At 48.4% G+C, this 20,790-nt stretch overlaps 1 protein-coding gene across 2 annotated transcripts in view; it reads right to left on the bottom strand.

Annotated features, from left to right (window-relative positions):
* SAMD4A (sterile alpha motif domain containing 4A) overlaps positions 1–20,790 on the bottom strand; it is a 135,586-nt gene that overhangs the window by 42,218 nt on the left and 72,578 nt on the right. Inside the window, exon 4 of one of the 2 annotated variants that reach the window (XM_028726174.2) lies at positions 2,432–2,695. The exons of the other annotated variant lie outside the window; for it this stretch is intronic. Coding sequence (XP_028582007.2) covers positions 2,432–2,695 — 264 coding nt within the window. The remainder of the gene's footprint in view (positions 1–2,431; positions 2,696–20,790) is intronic. 2 annotated transcript variants of the gene reach the window in all.

Here is a 20,790-nt window from a genome sequence, read left to right as displayed (position 1 = left end):
GCTGTTCCCTCCCTGCGAGAAGTGAGGTTACAGGGAACCAGGCAGAGGGCCTCTTTGGTGGTGGCGCCCGCCCTGTGGAACGCCCTGCCATCAAGGAATGTTAAGGAAATAAACAACTATCTGACATTTAGAAGACATCTGAAGGCAGCCCTGTTCAGGGAAGTTTTTGATGGTTGATGCTTTATTGTGTTTTTAACATTCTGTTGAGAGCTAACCAGAATGGCTGGGGAAACCCAGCCAGATGGGTGTGGTATAAATAAAGGTAAAGGTAAAGGTACCCCTGCCCGTACGGGCCAGTCTTGACAGACTCTAGGGTTGTGCGCCCATCTCACTCAAGAGGCCGGGGACCAGCGCTGTCCGGAGACACTTCCGGGTCACGTAGCCAGCGTGACATTGCTGCTCTGGCGAGCCAGAGCCACACACGGAAACGCCGTTTACCTTCCCGCCAGTAAGCGGTCCCTATTTATCTACTTGCACCCGGGGGTGCTTTCGAACTGCTAGGTTGGCAGGCGCTGGGACCGAACAACGGGAGCGCACCCCGCCGCGGGGATTCGAACCGCCGACCTTTCGATCGGCAAGCCCTAGGCGCTGAGGCTTTTACCCACAGCGCCACCTGCGTCCCTGTGGTATAAATAATAAATAGTAATTAATTAATTGTTGTTGTTGTTGTTGTTGTTGTTGTTGTTGTTGTTGTTATTTCCATACCGGGATTTCTCAAACCGGGGTCCCCAGCTGTTTTTGGACTACAATACCCATTATCTGGCTGTTAGGCAACCCTAACATAAAGAAAGATTAACTTGCCAACCACCTCGTCTATAGAAAAGGAGCATACAAATTAAAAGCGAAACGAAGTGAAACCGGAGTTTTAAAACTCACAGCTCTCCTGCTGACTTTCTTTTTTGGTGATTCCACTTCAACGAAATTTTGTCGTCGAAGGCTATGCATGGCCACAAGCCTTGATGGCCGTGCCCTGCCTCCACCATTGGTGGAAGCAAATGACTGTCATAATTTTTATTATTTATACCCCGCCCACCTGGCTGAGTTCTGAACACCAGTTTCTGGAAACCGCTGGAGGGGAGAGCGAGAGAGCACTGGGGTCCTGATGCAGGATGCTCTGCTTTATGCTGTTATACGATATACGATATCTTTATTGTCCTTGTCCCATGCAGAACAATGAAACTGAAAAACTACATAAAACATTCAAAAACCCCTAAAAACTCTGAAACCCCATTTTTAAATACACTATACAATAGAGACCCCTTATGCTGCGTTTAGAACCAGAACTGCATTTGCGTAGAAACTGTTTCTCAGGTGGCTAGTCCCTGGCCTTTACAACCCTATACCTTCTTCCAGAAGGCAGAAGCTGAAAGAGATCATTTCTGGGGTGCACACTATCCTGTGCTATCTCTGCCGCTTTCTTATGGCACCTGGAAGCGTAGATTTGATCTAAGGTGGGAAGAGTGCACCCAATTGTTCTCTCCGCAATCTTTACAACCCTGGACAGCATTGTTTTTCCCCTGACCATGCAGCTCCCAAACCACACACACAGACCATAAGTTAACACACTCTCCACAGTGCAATGGTAAAATGCCATCAACAGGTCCTTTGAGAGATTGTTTTCCCGGAGGATTCTCAGAAAATAGAACCTCTGCTGTGCTCTCTTCATCAGGTCTCTGCTGTTTTCTCCCCAGGTTAGGTCGTCTCTCAACTCCATTCCCAGAAATTGAAACACCGAGACCTGTTCCACCATAGCTGTCAAGTGTCCCTTATTTGAAGGGACAGTCCCTTATACCAGCACCATGTCCCGCTGCTGTCCCTTATTGATGGATGTCCCTTAAATGATGTCCCTTAAATTTTAAAGGAAGCAGCTCCTCTCCCTTCCTCCCTGCCGGCCAGGGAGGAGGGAGGCTCCAACTGTGTTGCTTGGCTGTGTTGCTCACCCAATAAGAAGTCTAAGAACGATTGGGGGGTGGAGGTTGCATGCCTTGTGTGTGGCTAGTTAATGCAAGCTGAGGAGGTTTTTGAATGCTGGACGCCATTTTGTTGCATGTGCTGCTGCAAACTTTGCAGTGCAAGGCCAGGCCGGGGAGCCATCTTAAGTTGAGGCTGCATAGGCCTTGTGGTGCATGTGATTCAGATTCTATTCAGCTGAACCTCTGGTTACAAAGTTGGTTGGACAGTGTTCTCGAAGCTACCCAGCATGAGTTTGACCAGTCTGCAGGAGGACAGGAAGACTGGAGTGCCTGGAACAGGTGAGGCCGCAGGTCCCTTATTTTGGCTGCTGGTCCCTTATTTTCAAGGCTGCAGGTCCCTTATTTTCAAATCTGTAAGTTGACAGCTATGTGTTCCACGCACTTCCCTTCAATAATAAGTGGCTGAATATTACGCGAACAGGAGGAGGACGGGGAAACCTGGTTTTCTCGCCACTCACCTTTCATACCACTCCCTTCTTCCTGGAATGTGTTACGCGCAGAGTTCTGATCTTCTAAGTGTTCGCTCCCACCACTTCCCGAAGAGGCTACACTGCTTTGAGGAGACAGGGGGGCGTGATCGGAAGGGATGCCTTGGGGTCCTCTAGCTCGCAAGTCCTCATGTGACAGCCACCCGTGTCCTAGGGGCTGGTTGGGGACGCTCATGGGCGGGGTAAGGGACACAGACCGTTTCAAAGGGCTGTGGTGGGTCTGGCTCGAGAGAACTGAAACAAAAAAAAAGCAGGGAACAGAAAATTAAAACAAGGTATTTGCTCACCACTGCCACCCCCTCCGCCCCAGACGCTTCGGTCGCTCTGCCAGACCCAGAGGCGCAAGATGGAGCAACGGGTGGACCGCCGCGGCTTCGCCCAGTGAATCCTGGGAAGTGTAGTTTGAGGTGTTAGGAGACGCCCGCTGGAGCTACAATTCCCAGAGGGGTTCAGAATAAGGGCCACTAACTGACGGCTGATTCAGGACTTTACGATATACGATATATACGATATGCGATATCTTTATTGTCATTGTCCCATGCAGAACAATGAAATTGAAAAGCTACATAAAACATTCAACCCCCCCCCTAAAAACTCTGAAACCCCATTTTAAAATACACTATACTATAGAGCTAGGGACGCGGGTGGCGCTGTGGGTAAAACCTCAGTGCCTAGGACTTGCCGATCGCATGGTCGGCGGTTCGAATCCCCTCGGCGGGGTGCGCTCCCATCATTCGGTCCCAGCGCCTGCCAACCTAGCAGTTCGAAAGCACCCCTGGGTGCAAGTAGATAAATAGGGACCGCTTACTAGCGGGAAGGTAAACGGCGTTCCGTGTGCTGCGCTGGCTCGCCAAATGCAGCTTGTCACGCTGGCCACGTGACCCGGAAGTGTCTGCGGACAGTGCTGGCTCCCAGCCTATAGAGTGAGATGAGCGCACAACCCTAGAGTCTGGCAAGACTGGCCCGTACGGGCAGGGGTACCTTTACCTTTTATACTATAAAGACCCCTTATGCTGCGTATAGAACCAGAATTGCATTTGTGTAGAAACTGTTTCTCAGGTGGCTAGTCCTGGCCTTTATAACCCTATACCTTCTTCCAGAAGGCAGAAGCTGAAAGAGATCATTTCCGGGGTGCGTACTATTAAATTGTGCTCTAATCTCAAATTTCCTTTTCTGCGTATACTGTGATGTTTTACTGTTGCTATGGCCACTGGCTAATGCGAATAAAGTTTTATCTTATCCCAGAGTGGTTTAACAACCAGCACCTCTTCCAAGGGAATTGCAGCTCTCTGAGGGGAACAGGGGTCTCCTAGCAACTCTCCGCAACCTTAAGGGACTCCTATCCCTTTGCCCTCACAGACTTACGATGCCCAAAGTGGTCTAACAAGCAACCCCTCTTCCCAGGGAACTCTGGGAATTGTAGCTTTCTCCTAACGAGTCTCAGCACCTTCAGCAAACCACAGTTGCCAGGATTCTTGTGCGGGTGGGGGAAGAGCCATTGCCGTTGAAAACAGAATTAATAGGGCTTTCGGTGTCTGGTGTGGAATTTGTCTCTGGACTGAAAGGAAAAACGGGCCCTAGAATTGGCTTACTCAATTCCTCTTGGTGCTCCAAATACTCATTTTGTCTGAGGAGGAGTTCCGTTAAACTCAAAAGCTTGCTGCACTGATAGGCAATTTGAAGAGGAGATGGAAATATAACCTGTAGATGAGCAGGTGACTGAGTGGGCCCGATCCGCTTCCCTTGCCCTTGTCCCTGGTTTCCTCCACCACCTGCTTTCTTGGGGGCTTCGCCTCAGCCCCTGACCCCATCTCCATCCTTGCCTTGGCCCATCCCTGTCTGTAAGATCCTTGCTCAATCCTTATGAGGAACGGTTGAAGGAGACGACGAAAGAGAAGACTGAGAGGCGACGTGAGAGTCATCTTCAAGTATCTAAAGCAGGCACCCCCAAACTCGGCCCTCCAGATGTTTTGAGACTACAATTCCCATCATCCCTTACCACTGGTCCTGTTAGCTAGGGATGATGGGAGTTGTAGTCCCAAAACATCTGGAGGGCCGCGTTTGCCTATGCCTGATCTAAAGGGCTGGAAGATGGAGCAAACTGCCAGGACCCGAAACGATGGATTTTTTGCAGCTAAAAAAGCCAATGCAATTCTGGGCTGCATCAATAGGAGGATAGCATCTAGATCAAGGGAAGTAATAGTGCCACTGTATTCTGCTCTGGTCAGACCTCACCTGGAGTACTGTATCCAGTTCTGGGCACCACAGTTCAAGAAGGACACTGACAAACTGGAACGTGTCCAGAGGAGGGCAACCAAAATGGTCAAAGGCCTGGAAACGATGCCTTATGAGGAACGGCTAAGGGAGCTGGGCATGTTTAGCCTGGAGAAGAGGAGGTTAAGGGGTGATATGATAGCCATGTTCAAATCTATAAAAGGATGTCATATAGAGGAGGGAGAAAGGTTGTTTTCTGCTGCTCCAGAGAAGCGGACACGGAGCAATGGATCCAAACTACAAGAAAGAAGATTCCACCTAAACATTAGGAAGAACTTCTTGACAGCAAGAGCTGCTTGACAGTGGAATTTGCTGCCAAGGAGTGTGGTGGAGTCTCCTTCTTTGGGGGTCTTTAAGCAGAGGCTTGACAACCATATGTCAGGAGTGCTCTGGTGGTGTTTCCTGCTTGGCAGGGGGTTGGACTCGATGGCCCTTGTGGTCTCTTCCAACTCTATGATTCTATGATTCTATTCTATGAAATTACAAGGAAGGATATTCCGACTCAACATCAGGAAGAACTTTCTGGCGGTAAGAGCTGTTCCGGCAGTGCAACCCTTTCCACGGAAGACGTAAAGCTCCCAGAGTACAGACAGATGGCCGGTGCCACAGCAGTTGCTAAAATAAAACGACGGGGAATAATAGAAAAGAGCAATCATGCGGGTGCAAAAATCTGCCACTCGCTAAGCTTCCCCTGCAAGTGAAATCAACAAGGCCTAGTGGTAAGGTTCTTGTGTACTGAGGACAGGGATGGGGACCCTCTGGTTCAGGGACCCAATGTGGTCCTCGAAGCCTCTCTCTATGGCCCTGGGGTCTCTGCCCACGCCATGCCCTTGTCCTGGCTACCCAACTCTGCCTGGCCCCAATCCACATCTTCCTCAAGTGCTTTTCCCTGCCCGGAACGTGTCTTTGGGTCGCAAGAATGCCTCTCGCGTATGGCTGGAACACCGCCTACGGTGCAAAAGTCAGGACTATCTCTGGGCAAGAATGGAAACCCCTCTCCGGCTATTTAAGGGAATGTTATAGTATGGTGAAGTCGCAAGCAGGATTCGAAATATGAGCAACAGAAGGAATGAGAGAATACAGTTTTGAAGTGATGGCATAAGAGGGTTGGAATATACTTGTAGTCGAGAGTAGATTTCATGCTCTTCATTCAGCTCATAGTGGTGAGGAGGAATGGAGGTTCCCCCAGAATGTCTGCTTTATATACATTATTTACACAATGGGCTGCACGTGATTGGCTAATTCCGGGATTCTCCTGTAGGCCAATCAGGTTGCGGATTCCCTTCCACCTGGAGCTGGATTGGGTGGCTCCTGTGGACCAATCAGACTGCTGCATTGTTCTAGGACCAATCAGATGCCAGCAATGCCATCCCCAATGAGAGAAACTGTTAATCCAGCAGTTCTCAACCTGTGGGCCCCAGATGTTGTTGGACTACAACTCCCATCATCCCTGATCTCTAGCCTTGCTAGCTAGGGATGATGGGAGTTGTAGTCCAACAATATCTGGGGACCCACAGGTTGAGAACCACGGTTTAGGGAAGCTTTTAATGTTTAATAGGTTGTTGTATTTTAGTGTTTTGCTGGAAGCCGCCCAGAGTGGCTGGGGAAACCCAGCCAGATGGGCGGGGTATAAATAATAATAATAATAATAATAATAATAATAATAATAATAAATCAATCCTGTTTTGGAAGTCACATGAAGACATCAGTCTGTGCTTTAATTGTAGACAAACTAAGGCCCAGGGGCCGGATCCAGCCCAATCGCCTTCTCAATCCGGCCTGCAGATGGTCAGCGTGTTTTTCCACGAGTAGAATGTGTCCTTTTATTTTAAATGCATCTCTGGGTTATTTGTGGGGCATAGGAATTCATTCATATTTTTCCCCAGAATATAGTTCGGCCGCCCACAAGGTCTGAGGGACAGTGGACCGGCCCCCTGCTGGAAAAAGGTTGCTGACCCCTGTAGACAAATGACAGGTTTCATGCATAGCTTTCTAGAACTAGGAAACTGGGGTGTGTGAGTGTGCACAACACTGGCTCTGTGGCAGCCCCTCTTAACAAGCAACTGCCCCCCGCACACACGCAATGGGGGGCTCGCCTGTCCCTCCCTGTTGGCAGCCTTGAAACAACCAGGCTGTCAAATGCCAGCCCACCTCTTGTCTCTTCCCGGCCTGCTCTTTAAACCCTTGTTTTGGCTGATATATTATTCAAGCGGAATCAAATATGCAAATTCCAACCTCTCCGAAATATACATGCCAATAGTAGGAGATGTATGAATGTGTGTGTATTTGGGGGGTGGGGTGGGATGGGGGAGCGGTTCCTCAGTTAAAATTATCATTCTGCAGCTGTGTACTCTAAAAGGGAAAAACAAATAAAACCAAAAGGACAATATTGCTTTTGAACTGAGTAATTGGGGAGGAAATGCCGGTTGCCAAGAAAACGCAGCAGGCAATTTTAGAAACCGATGTTTTAATACGCAACGGGTTTCATGCATGGAGAGCCAGTGTGGTGTAGTGGTTAAGAGCGGTAGTCTCGTAATCTGGGGAACCGGGTTTGCCTCTCCGCTCCTCCACATGCAGCTGCTGGGTGACCTTGGGCCAGTCACACTTCTCTGAAGTCTCTCAGCCTCACTCACCTCACAGAGTGTTTGTTGTGGGGGAGGAAGGGAAAGGAGAATGTGAGCCGCTTTGAGACTCCTTAAAGGGAGAGAAAGGCGGGATATCAAATCCAAACTCCTCCTCCTCTTCTTCTTCTTCTTCTTCTTCTTCTTCCGATGCCGCCAGTTATGGTGGAGGTACAGCAGTAGGTTTCACAAACCACAGGTTGTCCTACAAACTGAGGCTTGTCTTTTCCAGTTGCTCTTGCCATTATAGCCTGGCGAGCATCTGGGTTGGGGTGGCCAAACAAACCATAGTATTAAGGAAGGCGGCTAGGTTCCCACGGAATGCCAAGCCATAGTTGAAACAAACCAAGGTTTGTAAGCAAACAACGTACCGTAGGTTCACACATAACACAAAGCCGTGCTTTAATAACCCATGGTTTGTTGATATGTGCAAACCAGGCAGTGAGAATCTGCTGCCAGATTTGGATTGCTGAGTACCTGTGGCCTGATTCTGGTCCTTGCTGTTGTCTAGGTATCTGAAAAAAATCAGCTTCTGGCCTTGCCATTCATTCCCCTGTAATCTGAAGCCCCCCTCGCAGGTGAAGAAGGCACACTGAAATCAGCGCTAATTTCTGGCGAGATCTTGCTGAAATCTTGCCGAAATCTCGCAGGACCCTGTGGCGAAGCGATGCACGCCATCCCTGCATATATGACTACCACCCATTGCCTACCAAGACTTATCTCCCCTAACCATCACATCATTCCCCAAAGGGAAACTGGTTAGTAGTGTATTGCAGAAAATATAGCTACCTCTTCAGGAGTAATTAGAATCATAGAATCATAGAGTTGGAATAGACCACAAGGGCCATCGAGTCCAACCCCCTGCCAAGCAGGAAACACCATCAGAGCACTCCTGACATATGGTTGTCAAGCCTCTGCTTAAAGTAAAGGTACCCCTGCCCGTACGGGCCAGTCTTGCCAGACTCTAGGGTTGTGCGCTCATCTCACTCTATAGGCCGGGAGCCAGCGCTGTCCGCAGACACTTCTGGGTCACGTGGCCAGCGTGACATCGCTGCTCTGGCAAGCCAGCGCAGCACACGGAACACCGTTTACCTTCCCGCTAGTAAGCGGTCCCTATTTATCTACTTGCACCCGAAGGTGCTTTCGAACTGCTAGGTTGGCAGGCGCTGGGACCGAACGACAGGAGCGCACCCCGCCGCAGGGATTTGAACCGCCAACCTTTCGATCGGCAAGTCCTAGGTGCTGAGGCTTTAACCCACAGCGCCACCTGCGTCCCAAAGAAAGACCTCCAAAGAAGGAGACTCCACCACACTCCTTGGCAGCAAATTCCACTGTCAAACAGCTCTTACTGGCTTACTGTAGCAGGAGTTGTGAGAATCAGACCACTTTCAGCAGTCGTATAGCACCGTTACTTTGGGGGCAGAAAGTTGAGGTTTCTGGGGGGAAATTTGGAACATTTGCCAGAAATATCAGGTCATCTGAATTTTTTATTTTTTTAAAAAATAATAGTAGCTCAGCCTTTGCCAAACCTCCAGCATTCCCACCTACAATGGGTTTCCCAATTGTGGGGCAGCCTTAAAAAATGTTTCTCTCTCAACAGGAACTTGGTGTGCATATTAGTGTTGCAAGAAATAAATCTGGGTTGTTGTTGTTGCTGTTAGAATTTATATACCGCCCTATACTCGGAGGTCTTAAAGATCACAGCAGGACCTAGAGATGAAGTTTAACCAATTTGGAAATGTTCTTACTGCCATGGCTTACTCCTGCAAAACAAGAGAGTTGCAGTTTTGAGAAGGCGGTAAGAATATTGCATGCTAGAGCTGCTTTTTAGATGTTTTGGACTACAACTCCCATGAGCACCAGCCAGCCGGCACCCCTTGCCCCTCACAGAGCTAAAATTCCCAGAGTTCCCTGGAAGAAGGATCAGTTGTTAACCCACTCTGGGAATTGTAGCTCCATGAGGGGAACAGGAGTCTGTTAAGATTGATGAGAGATGTTAGGAGACGCCTATTGCCCCCAGAGAACTACAATTCCCAGAATAATAATAATAATAATAATTATTATTATTTATTATTTATACCCCACCCATCTGGCTGGGCTTCCCCAGCCACTCTGGGCGGCTTCCAAAAAAATATTAAAATACTGTAGTACATCAAACATTAAAAGCTTCCCTAAACAGGGCTGCCTTCAGATGTCTTCTAAAAGTCTGGTAGTTGTTGCTCTCTTTGACGTCTGATAGGAGGGCGTTCCACAGGGCGGGTGCCACCACCGAGAAGGCCCTGTGCCTGGTTCCCTGTAACTTGGCTTCTCGCAGTGAGGGAACCGCCAGAAGGCCCTCGGCGCTGGACCTCAGTGTCCGGGTAGAATGATGGGGGTGGAGATGCTCCTTCAGATATACTGGACTGAGGCCGTTTAGGGCTTTAAAGGTCAGCACCAACACTTTGAATTGTGCTCGGAAACGTACTGAGAGCCAATGTAGGTCTTTCAAGACCGGTGTTATATGATCTCGGCGGCAGGTAGGGTCTCAGCCTGCGTACCAGATGGAGCTGGTACACAGCTGCCCTGCACACGGATTTGACCTGTGCCTCCATGGACAGCTGTGAGTCCAAAATGACTCCCAGGCTGTGCAGCTGGTCCTTCAGGGGCACAGTTACCCCATTCAGGACCAGGGAATCCCCCACATCCACCAGCCTCCTGTCCCCCAAAAATAGTACTTCTGTCTTGTCAGGATTCAATCTCAATCTGTTAGCCACCATCCATCCTCCATTAGCTGTTAATCAGGAATTCTAGCTGTGGGAGGAGGACAGAGGATCTCCTCACAACCCTTAGCGCCTGTAACAAACTACAGTTCCCAGAATCCTTTGGGGGGGAAGCCCTGACCGTCAAAATGACGCGATAGTGCTTTAAATGCACGGTGCGAATGTGGCCTTGGTTTCATCACCAAACCTCCCCGTGGCACAAAACAAGAGAATGACGTTTCCGCAAAACGCTCTCCAACTGCTGGCTAGCCGTTGTGTTTGCTTGCGAAGGAGCTGAAGCATCTGACAGAACTAGGCAAAGGAAAAACAACAGCAGCCCCCTAACCCACCCCAAATGCTCACTTCGTAATGGCATCGCCGCTGCCAATTTCTGAACTGCTCAGTTACTGCTCCATATGCGTACCCAACAGCTCTCTCTCTCTCTCTCTCTCCTTTCGACGGGATTTGAGAACAGCAGCTTACAGCATGTGAGGGAAAGGGCTGCTTTCATGGCAATCTGCTTATCGCTCTCCGCAGGAGATAAATGGATATCAGAATCGGGTTGGCAAGGCGGCTTCCTGTGGGACTGGTAAAATCTTAAATGGAAAAGGGCAAAACGCTAGGAAACCCAAGAAATTCCTTTTGAAAGCCAGGTGGGCTGGAAGTTGGCAGGAGGGAACCGAATCTTCAGCTAGGGTAGGAAACAGCAAGCTGATGATTCTCGTTTTAATTACTCTGATTGCTTTGTCAATGCAATTATTATGTACACAGCTCCGAGAGCTCGTTGATTAAGTGGTTCACAAATGGTTCTAAATTGACAATTTCCAAGGCTGCTCTTCTGCCATTCTTAAAATTATAATGCTGCTCTTACGCCATTCTTAACTCGTTCTATTTTCCAAGTGCTACATTATACAGCATCTCAGGGACTGTCTCTCCCCATATGAACCGGCCCAGACCCTGTGATCATTATTCCAGCTCTGGGAAGTGGCAACACGAGGCCTTTTCCCTGGTGGCTCCCCACTTGTGGAATGCGCTCACCGGTGTGGCTCGCCTGGGACCACTGTGACATATATTTAGGTTCTCAGCAAAAACATGCAGGAGCTGAGCATAATTGTGCCTCTTCCTATTTGGGATTCCCATTTACTGCCTACAACAGTAAAGAGGTAGAAAACAGCTACAGCCATACCTCGGATTACAGACGCTTCAGGTTGCATTTTTTCAGGTTACAGACCGCCGAAACCCGGAAGTACCGGAACGGGTTACTTCCGGGTTTCGGCAGTCGTGCATGCGCAGAAGTGCTAAATCGTGCTTTGCGCATGCGCAGAAGTGCCGAATCGCAACCCACGCGTGCGCAGATGTGGGTTGCGAATGCTGCGGGTTGCGAACATGCATCCTGCACGGATCACGTCCGCAACCCGAGCATCCACTGTATTGTGGCTAGTAGCCTTATCCTGCAAGAACTTACCTAATACGAGAGATGTATTTATGAAAATCAAGGAATCCAAAGTTACCGTATTTTTTGCTCTATAAGACTCACTTTCTCCCTCCTAAAAAGTAAGGGGGAATGTGTGTGCGTCTTATGGAGCGAATGCAGGCTGCACAGCTATCCCAGAAGCCAGAACAGCAAGAGGGAGTGCTGCTTTCACTGCGCAGCGATCCCTCTTGCTGTTCTGGCTTCTGAGATTCAGAATATTTTTTTTCTTGTTTTCCTCCTCCAAAAACTAGGTGCGTCTTGTGGTCTGGTGAAAAATACGGTACATTTTTGCTCCAGTGCAAACAGGCTTAACGGAGAGGTTCCCTGCTGTTTGCTATTCCTTTTAAATGGGGCTTTCATAACCAACTCTGCCTTTCAGCCAAGCTCAGTCCAGTGAGATGTACAATAAGGAAACAACCTTTTGGCTTGCCTGACCTCTTTAAGTTTCCTTTTTATTAATGCCTACTCCGAGCGGACAGGAGTGGGCAACTGGGCTTGGCAGGTGGAAGGGAACCTTCGCTGAGAGAGGGGCCCACTCAGAAGTCTCGGTCTGGCCTGAGATTCCTAGGGGAATTGTTTTAAGTTGAGCTTTTTGACAAGATGCCAGCTCTGATTTTACAAGATCCCTGGAGGAGAACCACACCCTCCAGGGAGGAGCTGACCGTTACTACATCTTCACTTGACAAATGAAGATGTAGTAATGATCCCAGGAGCAACAAGATATTTTTCGAAGAGAACCATTTATATATGGACCGGAGGAGACTGAGAGAGAGAGAGAATATGAATATATAATAAACTGGTGGCCTGAAATGTTTTGCTTCCTTCTCTCCTCTGCTGTGCAGCAGATCACAACAGGAAGTGCCAAAGATTTATGCTGGCTTTATTGCAATTCAGTTTCAAAAATACTCTCTCTCTCTCTCTCATCCCACTGCCTCCGCTGGGCGAAATACTGAAATGATGTATTAATAGCTTCGAAAGAAACTGTGTTCCTGCAGGCAGAGAGAGAGAGAAGAGGTGGCCTTTGTGAAAGTAGGAAGCCACAGTCAAAACATACTAAATATGTCTGGTTCTAAGCTGGAGCACGTCAGGGATGCTTCCTGTGAAAGGCTTGTCTGTGTGCTGCTCTGGGGACAAGTTGGCAAATCCTGCGTTTTGCCACCAGGTTTCCACCACTAAGTTAACACTAGAAGTCAGGGGAACCCAGTGAAGTTGAATGTTGGAGATTCAGGCCAGATAAAGGTAAAAGGTAAAGGTACCCCTGCCCGTACGGGCCAGTCTTGCCAGACTCTGGGGTTGTGCACCCATCTCACTCAAGAGGCCGGGGCCAGCGCTGTCCGGAGACACTTTCGGGTCACGTGGCCAGCGTGACATCGCTGCTCTGGTGAGCCAGCGCAGCACACGGAACGCCGTTTACCTTCCCGCTAGTAAGCGGTCCCTATTTATCTACTTGCACCCGGAGGTGCTTTTGCACTGCTAGGTTGGCAGGCGCTGGGACCGAGCAACGGGAGCGCACCCTGCCGCGGGGATTCGAACCGCCGACCTTTCGATCGGCAAGCCCTAGGCGCTGAGGCTTTTACCCACAGCGCCACCCGCATCCCTCAGGCCAGATATATACACATAAAAGTACATATTCACCAACCTAAGGTAAAGGTAAAGGACCCCTGACAGTTAAGTCCAATCGCAGATGACACAGGGGCTGCGGCACTCATCTCGCTTTACAGGCCGAGGGAGACGGCATTTGTCCACAGACAGCTTCCGGGTCATGTGGCGAGCATGGCTAAGCCGCATCTGGCGCAACAGAACATTGACACCAGAGCAGCGTGCGGAAACGCTGTTTACCTTCCCGCCGGAGCGGTACCTATTTATCTACTTGAACTGGTGTGCTTTCGAACTTCTAGGTGGGCTGGAGCTGGGACTGAACAATGGGAGCTCACGCCATTGTGCGGATTCGAACCGCCAACCTTCTGATCGGCAAGCCCAAGAAGCTCAGTGGTTTCGACCACAGCGCCACCCACGTCCCCGGCCACCAACCTAGGTGGTGTCAAATGAGAACGAGACACGTCCATAGAGGAGATGGCTATCAATGTCTACTAGCTATGCTGACTATCTTCTGCCTTTCCTTGTTGGAGACAGTCTCTCTGTAAATGTTCCTTTATAACCAGGCCTTTGGCCGATTAAACATTCTATACATACTGTCAGAGCTGCTCCCCGATCCCAGCTCACAGAGGATCACGCTAGCCAGCGTTCGCTTTATAAAAGTCTTTATTGAGTTACAGTTTCCATTTCCAAGCTGCTGCGTGCAACTCTACGTCTTATGGCTAGACCGGCGAAGCTCCGTCTGAATCTCCGCCCCTCGTACACCAACTTAATATCCTCGCCTTACTCCACCTCTTCCGCCTGACCGTCCTTCTCTGGGTCCCTCTGCCCCCCGTGGTCTCCTCCCTCTGGGACTCCTCTGACGCTGACCCCCCGGACCCTCCTGTCTCCTTGCGTTGGGCTTTAGGACCTGGCTCCCTTTCCGGGCTGCTTACTGCGCCGCCTTCCTGTGCATTTGAACTTGGCGTGCGCGCCCAGCCTTCCACTTTCCGCTTGACCGTTTCTTCGCTCCCCGATGGGGGCGTGGTCACTCCTGACTCATGCCCTCCTCCCTGCTGCGATCTGCCAGGGCTCGATCCCTGACGTCCTTCCTCTCCACTGCGCTCTGGTGGGGACGCTGGCCCCGATTTCCAACTGCTGCCCTCTGAACCCCCGCTGGTCCCTTCCTCCTGGGGTGTCCCCCTAGGCCCCCCCTTTGCTCTGGCCACTGGCGCTCCTTTCTGTGAATCTTCCGATTCACTGGAAAGACTCGGAGATCTCGGGTCGTCGTCATCACTCATCCTTTCTTTGGACTCCTCCCCCTCGCTCTCTGTTTCCTCCCTTGCCCTCGCCTCTGCTCCTGAACCCCTGACACATACGCTTCACGTTACAGACGCTTGAGGTTACACACTCTGCTAACCCAGAAATAGTACCTCGGGTTAAGAACTTTGCTTCAGGATGAGAACAGAAATCATGCTCTGGTGGCGCGGCAGCAGCAGGAGGCCCCATTAGCTAAAGTGGTGCTTCAGGTTCAGAACAGTTTCAGGTTAAGAACGGATCTCCAGAACAAATTAAGTTCTTAACCCGAGGTACCACTGTACTAATACTAATATAGGCAACTCCTGTTTCAGGTGCGATCGCACAAAGGTATGCAGCACCGAACCCAGAAATGACTCGGAAATGTCATAAAGATGTCACTGAAAGGTCATTGAAAGGGCAGAACGGGGTGTTTGCAGGCTTTTTTGATGGGTGTCCAATTTCACGCAATTTCAAGCAAGGGCACCAGGACCTGGAACAACACAGCCCCCGTGAAAACCGGGTGTTGCTTGTATGCTTCTGAACACCCTTGAGGGAATCGCAGGCAGGTGGGGCGAGCGCTGCTCCCCCCAGTTCCTGCTTGAAACAGACCCCATGGCCGTCTGTTTGGCGTCTGCAAGAACAGAGCGCTGGACTAGTTGGGCCTTTGGGTCCGATATGGCAGAGCTCTTCTGGCGCTCCCCTCGGTGCCGCCTGGAAGTATACAAAAGCTCATGATTCTAAAATTTTGTCTAAAATGTATAAATTGCTGCTTGAATGGCATTTGAAGGACGAGGAGGTTAAGTTGGTTATGATTCACTGGGCCAAAGATTTTGGGTATAATATACAGCTGAGCGATTGGGTAAAATTATGGAAAGAAGGTTTAAAATTACGGAAAGAAGGTTTAAAATTATGGAAAGAAGGTTTAAAATTATGGAAAGAAGGTTTAAAATTTACTGCATGCAATGCCCTAAAAGAAAATGTGATGAAAATGATGTATAGATGGTATAGTACACCTGTCAAGTTAGTGAAAATGTATAAAGTCAGTAATAAATGTTGGAAATGTAAAGAAAAAGAGGGAACATTCTATCACATGTGGTGGGAATGTAAAAAGGTGAAATGCTTCTGGGAGATGATATATAATGAGATGAAAAAAATGTTGAAATATACATTTATAAAGAAACCAGAAGCATTTTTACTGGGCATTGTTGGGAGTGATATAAACAGAAAGGAATATAAGCTCTTTTTATATGCAATAACAGCAGCAAAAATATTACTGGCCCAAAAATGGAAGCAAGAAGAATTACCAACAATTGAAGAACGGAGGATGAAGTTAATGGACTATGCAGAACTAGATAAACTAACAGGAAGGATTCGAAACCGGTGGGACCAGAAATTCACGGAAGACTGGAGTAAATTTACAGACTATTTGAAAAGCATTTGTGAAGATCAGACGACGTTTGTAGGTTTGCAAGAAGTTTTGTGAGGAGTATTATTGAAAGTATTGCAAAAATGGAGAAGGGGAAGGATGATTTGTTAAGAGATGTAAAGGCAATATAAAGTTAAGAAATGCATAAGAAGTGGTTAAAATGGTGGATCATCAGAGGTGCTGATGGAAGTCTAATAAGATTGTATAAGTGATACGTTTTGTGGTACATTTTATAATTTCTATGTTAAAATCAATAAAAATTTTATATATATATATATATATATATATATATATATATATATATATATGCAGGTTTTGGTGTCCTCGGGTGTCTTCCCGTGTAAAAGTTGGGGTGTCTAGGCGACGTTTCGACGAGGTCTCACTCGTCATCTTCAGGCTGGTGCTTTCGGCTTCTTGTTACTGGAACAGAGCAGGATCTCAGTGTTTGAGTTCCTATAAATACTGTTGAGGAGGTGTGGTGTATAGCCTCCAATGTTCTGGGCAGAGAGGAAGTTCCCAGGCTAGTGTGCCTTTTCTTCTTTTGTTCCTTAATTACTTGAGGGATATCTTGAGTGATTTCTTGAGTGATATCCTGAGTACCACTTAGGTGGGTCATTAGGTGTGGATTAGTTGCTAAAGCCTTTGTGTCTTGACCTCTTGAACTTTGTGAAGAGTTTTTCTGAGAAGATGGCTGTACTGCACTTAGTTGTGCTCTGGCTTGGCTTCGTGTATAGGGGCGAGCTGTGGTTTTGTGGCCTGTGCCAGCCAGATCTGTGTAGGGATTGCAGGGGGGTGCAGCATCCGGAGGTGCCACCATGGTTTGGCTACTGGATGGTGTCTGTAATTTATCTGTGGAGAGGGTCTGGGTTTGGGTCTGGTGTGGTTGATTGGTGATGGCGTTCTGTGTGCCTCTGGATCTGGTGTCAGTTTTTGTGGGGAGGGCTAATTTCCAGATGTCTGGCAAGCGGGATGTGTCGTCACGCTTGTTCATGTTGTGAGGGTGTTTCTCTATCTCGATGGCTTCCATGATTATTCTCTTGTGGTGATGTTCCATGTTAAAGAGCAATTTGGAATCTGCAAAATTAATTTCGTGTCCTGTTTCTTTCATGTGTTGGAAAAGAAACAGGACACGAAATTAATTTTGCAGATTCCAAATTGCTCTTTAACATGGAACATCACCACAAGAGAATAATCATGGAAGCCATCGAGATAGAGAAACACCCTCACAACATGAACAAGCGTGACGACACATCCCGCTTGCCAGACATCTGGAAATTAGCCCTCCCCACAAAAACTGACACCAGATCCAGAGGCACACAGAACGCCATCACCAATCAACCACACCAGACCCAAACCCAGACCCTCTCCACAGATAAATTACAGACACCATCCAGTAGCCAAACCATGGTGGCACCTCCGGATGCTGCACCCCCCTGCAATCCCTACACAGATCTGGCTGGCACAGGCCACAAAACCACAGCTCGCCCCTATACACGAAGCCAAGCCAGAGCACAACTAAGTGCAGTACAGCCATCTTCTCAGAAAAACTCTTCACAAAGTTCAAGAGGTCAAGACACAAAGGCTTTAGCAACTAATCCACACCTAATGACCCACCTAAGTGGTACTCAGGATATCACTCAAGAAATCACTCAAGATATCCCTCAAGTAATTAAGGAACAAAAGAAGAAAAGGCACACTAGCCTGGGAACTTCCTCTCTGCCCAGAACATTGGAGGCTATACACCACACCTCCTCAACAGTATTTATAGGAACTCAAACACTGAGATCCTGCTCTGTTCCAGTAACAAGAAGCCGAAAGCACCAGCCTGAAGATGACGAGTGAGACCTCGTCGAAACGTCGCCTAGACACCCCAACTTTTACACGGGAAGACACCCGAGGACACCAAAACCTGCATTCCTGTACCCGTGAAAATCTACGAAAGCATATATATATATATATATATATATATATATATATATATATATATATATTATATATACATATATATATATGTAAAGGTAATGGTACCCCTGACCATTAGGTCTAGTCGTGACCGACTCTGGGGTTGCGGCACTCATCTCGCTTTATTGGCCGAGGGAGCCGGCGTACAGCTTCCGGGTCATGTGGCCAGCAGGACTAAGCCGCTTCTGGCGATGCAGAGCAGCGCATGGAAGCGCCGTTTACCTTCCCGCCGGAACAGTACCTATTTATCTACTTGCACTTTTGATGTGCTTTCGAACTGCTAGGTGGGCAGGAGCTGGGACCGAGCAACGGGAACTCACCCCGTCGCAGGGATTCGAACCGCCGACCTTCTGATCAGCAAGTCCTAGGCTCTGTGGTTTAACCCACAGCGCTACCTGCATCCCCCCGCCCTCTCTCTCTCTCTCTATATATATATATATTTATGGAAGTAAACAAAAGGTCAGTAAGATCCAGCGAAGGAGCCTTGCCTTGTGCAGGCCCTTCCCGCGAGCCGAGAGTGCAGAAAAACTCCCTTTTCCAGAGCGGCTTCCTTAAACACACGCTTCGTGCCACAAAACCCTGCTCTGAAAGGGGGAGACACTGCAAACCCCTCGGTGGAACTGAAAGCTGCGTGTTGGCCCGAGTGAACCGGGCCAGGAGCAGAACGCCCTCATTGTACGGAGCCAGGAAGTGCCTTGGGGCTGGGATAAGGGCTGTTTGTGCAGGAGAGGCAGCCTGGAGAGAACACGGAGCGAAAGAGGAAAGACTCACACAGCAGGCTCCTTCGGTGGGAAAGGCTGCCCCGTGCCAGGAGAGAGGCGAAACAGAAGGACGTTTGTGCAGAGGGGGCGGGCGGGAGGCAGGCTCAGATGGGGCAGGGGGCACCCGAAAGGAACCCGGATGACAACGACGAACTTTATGACCTGCCCTTTGCCAGCAGGTCCCAGGGCGGACTGTGAACATTTGAATTTCAGAACGAAAAAACTGCCCAGAACATCTTTAAACAGCCATGGCTCCCCCCAGAGAATCCAGTTTGCAAAGGGTACCAAGAGCTGTAAAACTCCCGAGAGTTTTAGGTTGCTAATATTGTAAGAATGTATAAATATATAATATGAAAATCAATAAATATAATTGCAAAAAAAGGGGATCGGCCAGTTTGAAACAAAAAAATATTGTTGATATTATTATTATTATTATTATTATTATTATTATTTTGAATTTATGTACTGTCCTATACCCGAAGGTCTCAGGGCAGTTCACAGAAAAGATCACAATATATAAAATAAAAACAATAACAATAACACCCCCCCAAAAGGAGCCACATTTTAAAAGGGCAAAGGATATCCATCAGATCAACCAAAGGCCTGGTTAAAAAGGAACATTTTTGCCTGGTGCCTAAAGGTGTATAATGAAGGCGCCAGGTGAACTTCCCTAGAGAGAGCATCCCACAGACAGGGAGCCACTGCAGAAAAGGCCCCGTTCTCATGTTGCCACCCTCCAGACCTCTCAAGGAGGGGGCACACGAAGAAGGGCCTCAGAAGATGATCTCAGGGTCCGGGCAGGTTCATATGGAAAGAGGCCGTCCTTGAGGGATTGGGGTCCTGAGCCGTTTCAAGGCTTTATAGGTCAAAACCAGCACTTGGAATTGAGCCCGGAAACTAACTGGTAGCCAGTGCAGTTGGACCAAGATCGGTGCAATATGCTCAAACCATCTTGCTCTGGTGAGCAACCTGGCCGCTGAATTCTGCACCAGCTGAAGTTTCCAAACCGTCTTCAGAGGCAGCCCTACATATAAGAGTTGTTAGAGACACATTTCCGACAGGCAGTCCCTCTTCCCAGGGAACTCCGGGACCTGTAGCTGCATGAGGGGTGCAGATGGCACCCTAGGGTTCCCGCAACACCTCCCTTCGCCCTGACAGATCCACCTGGCAGAAAACACGCCTGATTTTCCAAGTGCCTCTGCTGCACTTCTCCTGAAGTCGGCCAAGCTAAGGACAGGGTTTTTTTCTAATTCGTGTGCCCTTTAAAATTTCAGTCGTCTGTGGGTGTGGTGCCCTAGGATTTTAATTCAAAATAAAAACCCAGAAGGGGATTCGAACTCTGGTCCGACTTGGGAATTTGGGTCAATGCACTACAACATGAGCACTTCGAACCCATTTCTGCTTCAAAGGTACTCTTAAAGAGCCCCTTTAAAAGGATAAAACCTCGATCACTACCCCAGGCCAGATATGGAGACAGGATTTTTTTTGGGGGGGGGGGGGAGGAGAGAAAGTCCAGATTGGAAAATAGCTTCGGTTATTTTTAGGTCACCTCGACCCAAAGCACCATCTCAACTTCCTACTCAGTTTAATTGCCATCAATATTAATTATCACTACTGTTAATTATTGTCATGAAGCGAGTAGTAGTTCTCGCAAGCGTCTGTCGTTATGAATTAACTCGTCTTTAAGGTGTGCCACGAGACTCTCTCTTTTTTTTTTTGCAAAGGATGGGATCCGAACCCCAATTACCTAGGAGTAAGCGCCATTTAATTCAATGGGAATTACTCCTTTAAAAAAAAAAAAGATTTTTCATAATACATTGCAATAAAAGAACAAACTAATCTAAACAAAAACAGAGAACCAAGAGAAAAGGGGGCAGGGAATATATAAAGTCCTCCTTCACAGGTAGATCTTAACTTGGCATCTCCAGGTAAGATAGAGAATGTCTCCTTCCTGAGTCCCCAGAGAACCTTAGTCAGACACTGTGGACCATCATTTGACAATGACGAGCTGGGGCTGATGAGAGTTCTATTTAAGGATGGTTGAATCTATCCATTTATCCATTTCGGTTCCTCGGTTTCTCATTTTTCCAAAGTTCAGTTTAGTTGGCCACCTCTCCACGTCAGTTTGTGATTCAAATTCGACAACAGGGCAAGGAAACATTTCAGAAAGAATGGGAAAAATTTATGTCGTATATAGGA

This window comes from Podarcis muralis, chromosome 1, assembly GCF_964188315.1.
Source record: "Podarcis muralis chromosome 1, rPodMur119.hap1.1, whole genome shotgun sequence".
In the NCBI taxonomy this organism is placed as follows: domain Eukaryota; kingdom Metazoa; phylum Chordata; class Lepidosauria; order Squamata; family Lacertidae; genus Podarcis; species Podarcis muralis.
The sequence above is the reverse complement of the archived record's forward strand: the minus strand, read 5'-3'. Positions and strand labels throughout refer to the sequence as shown.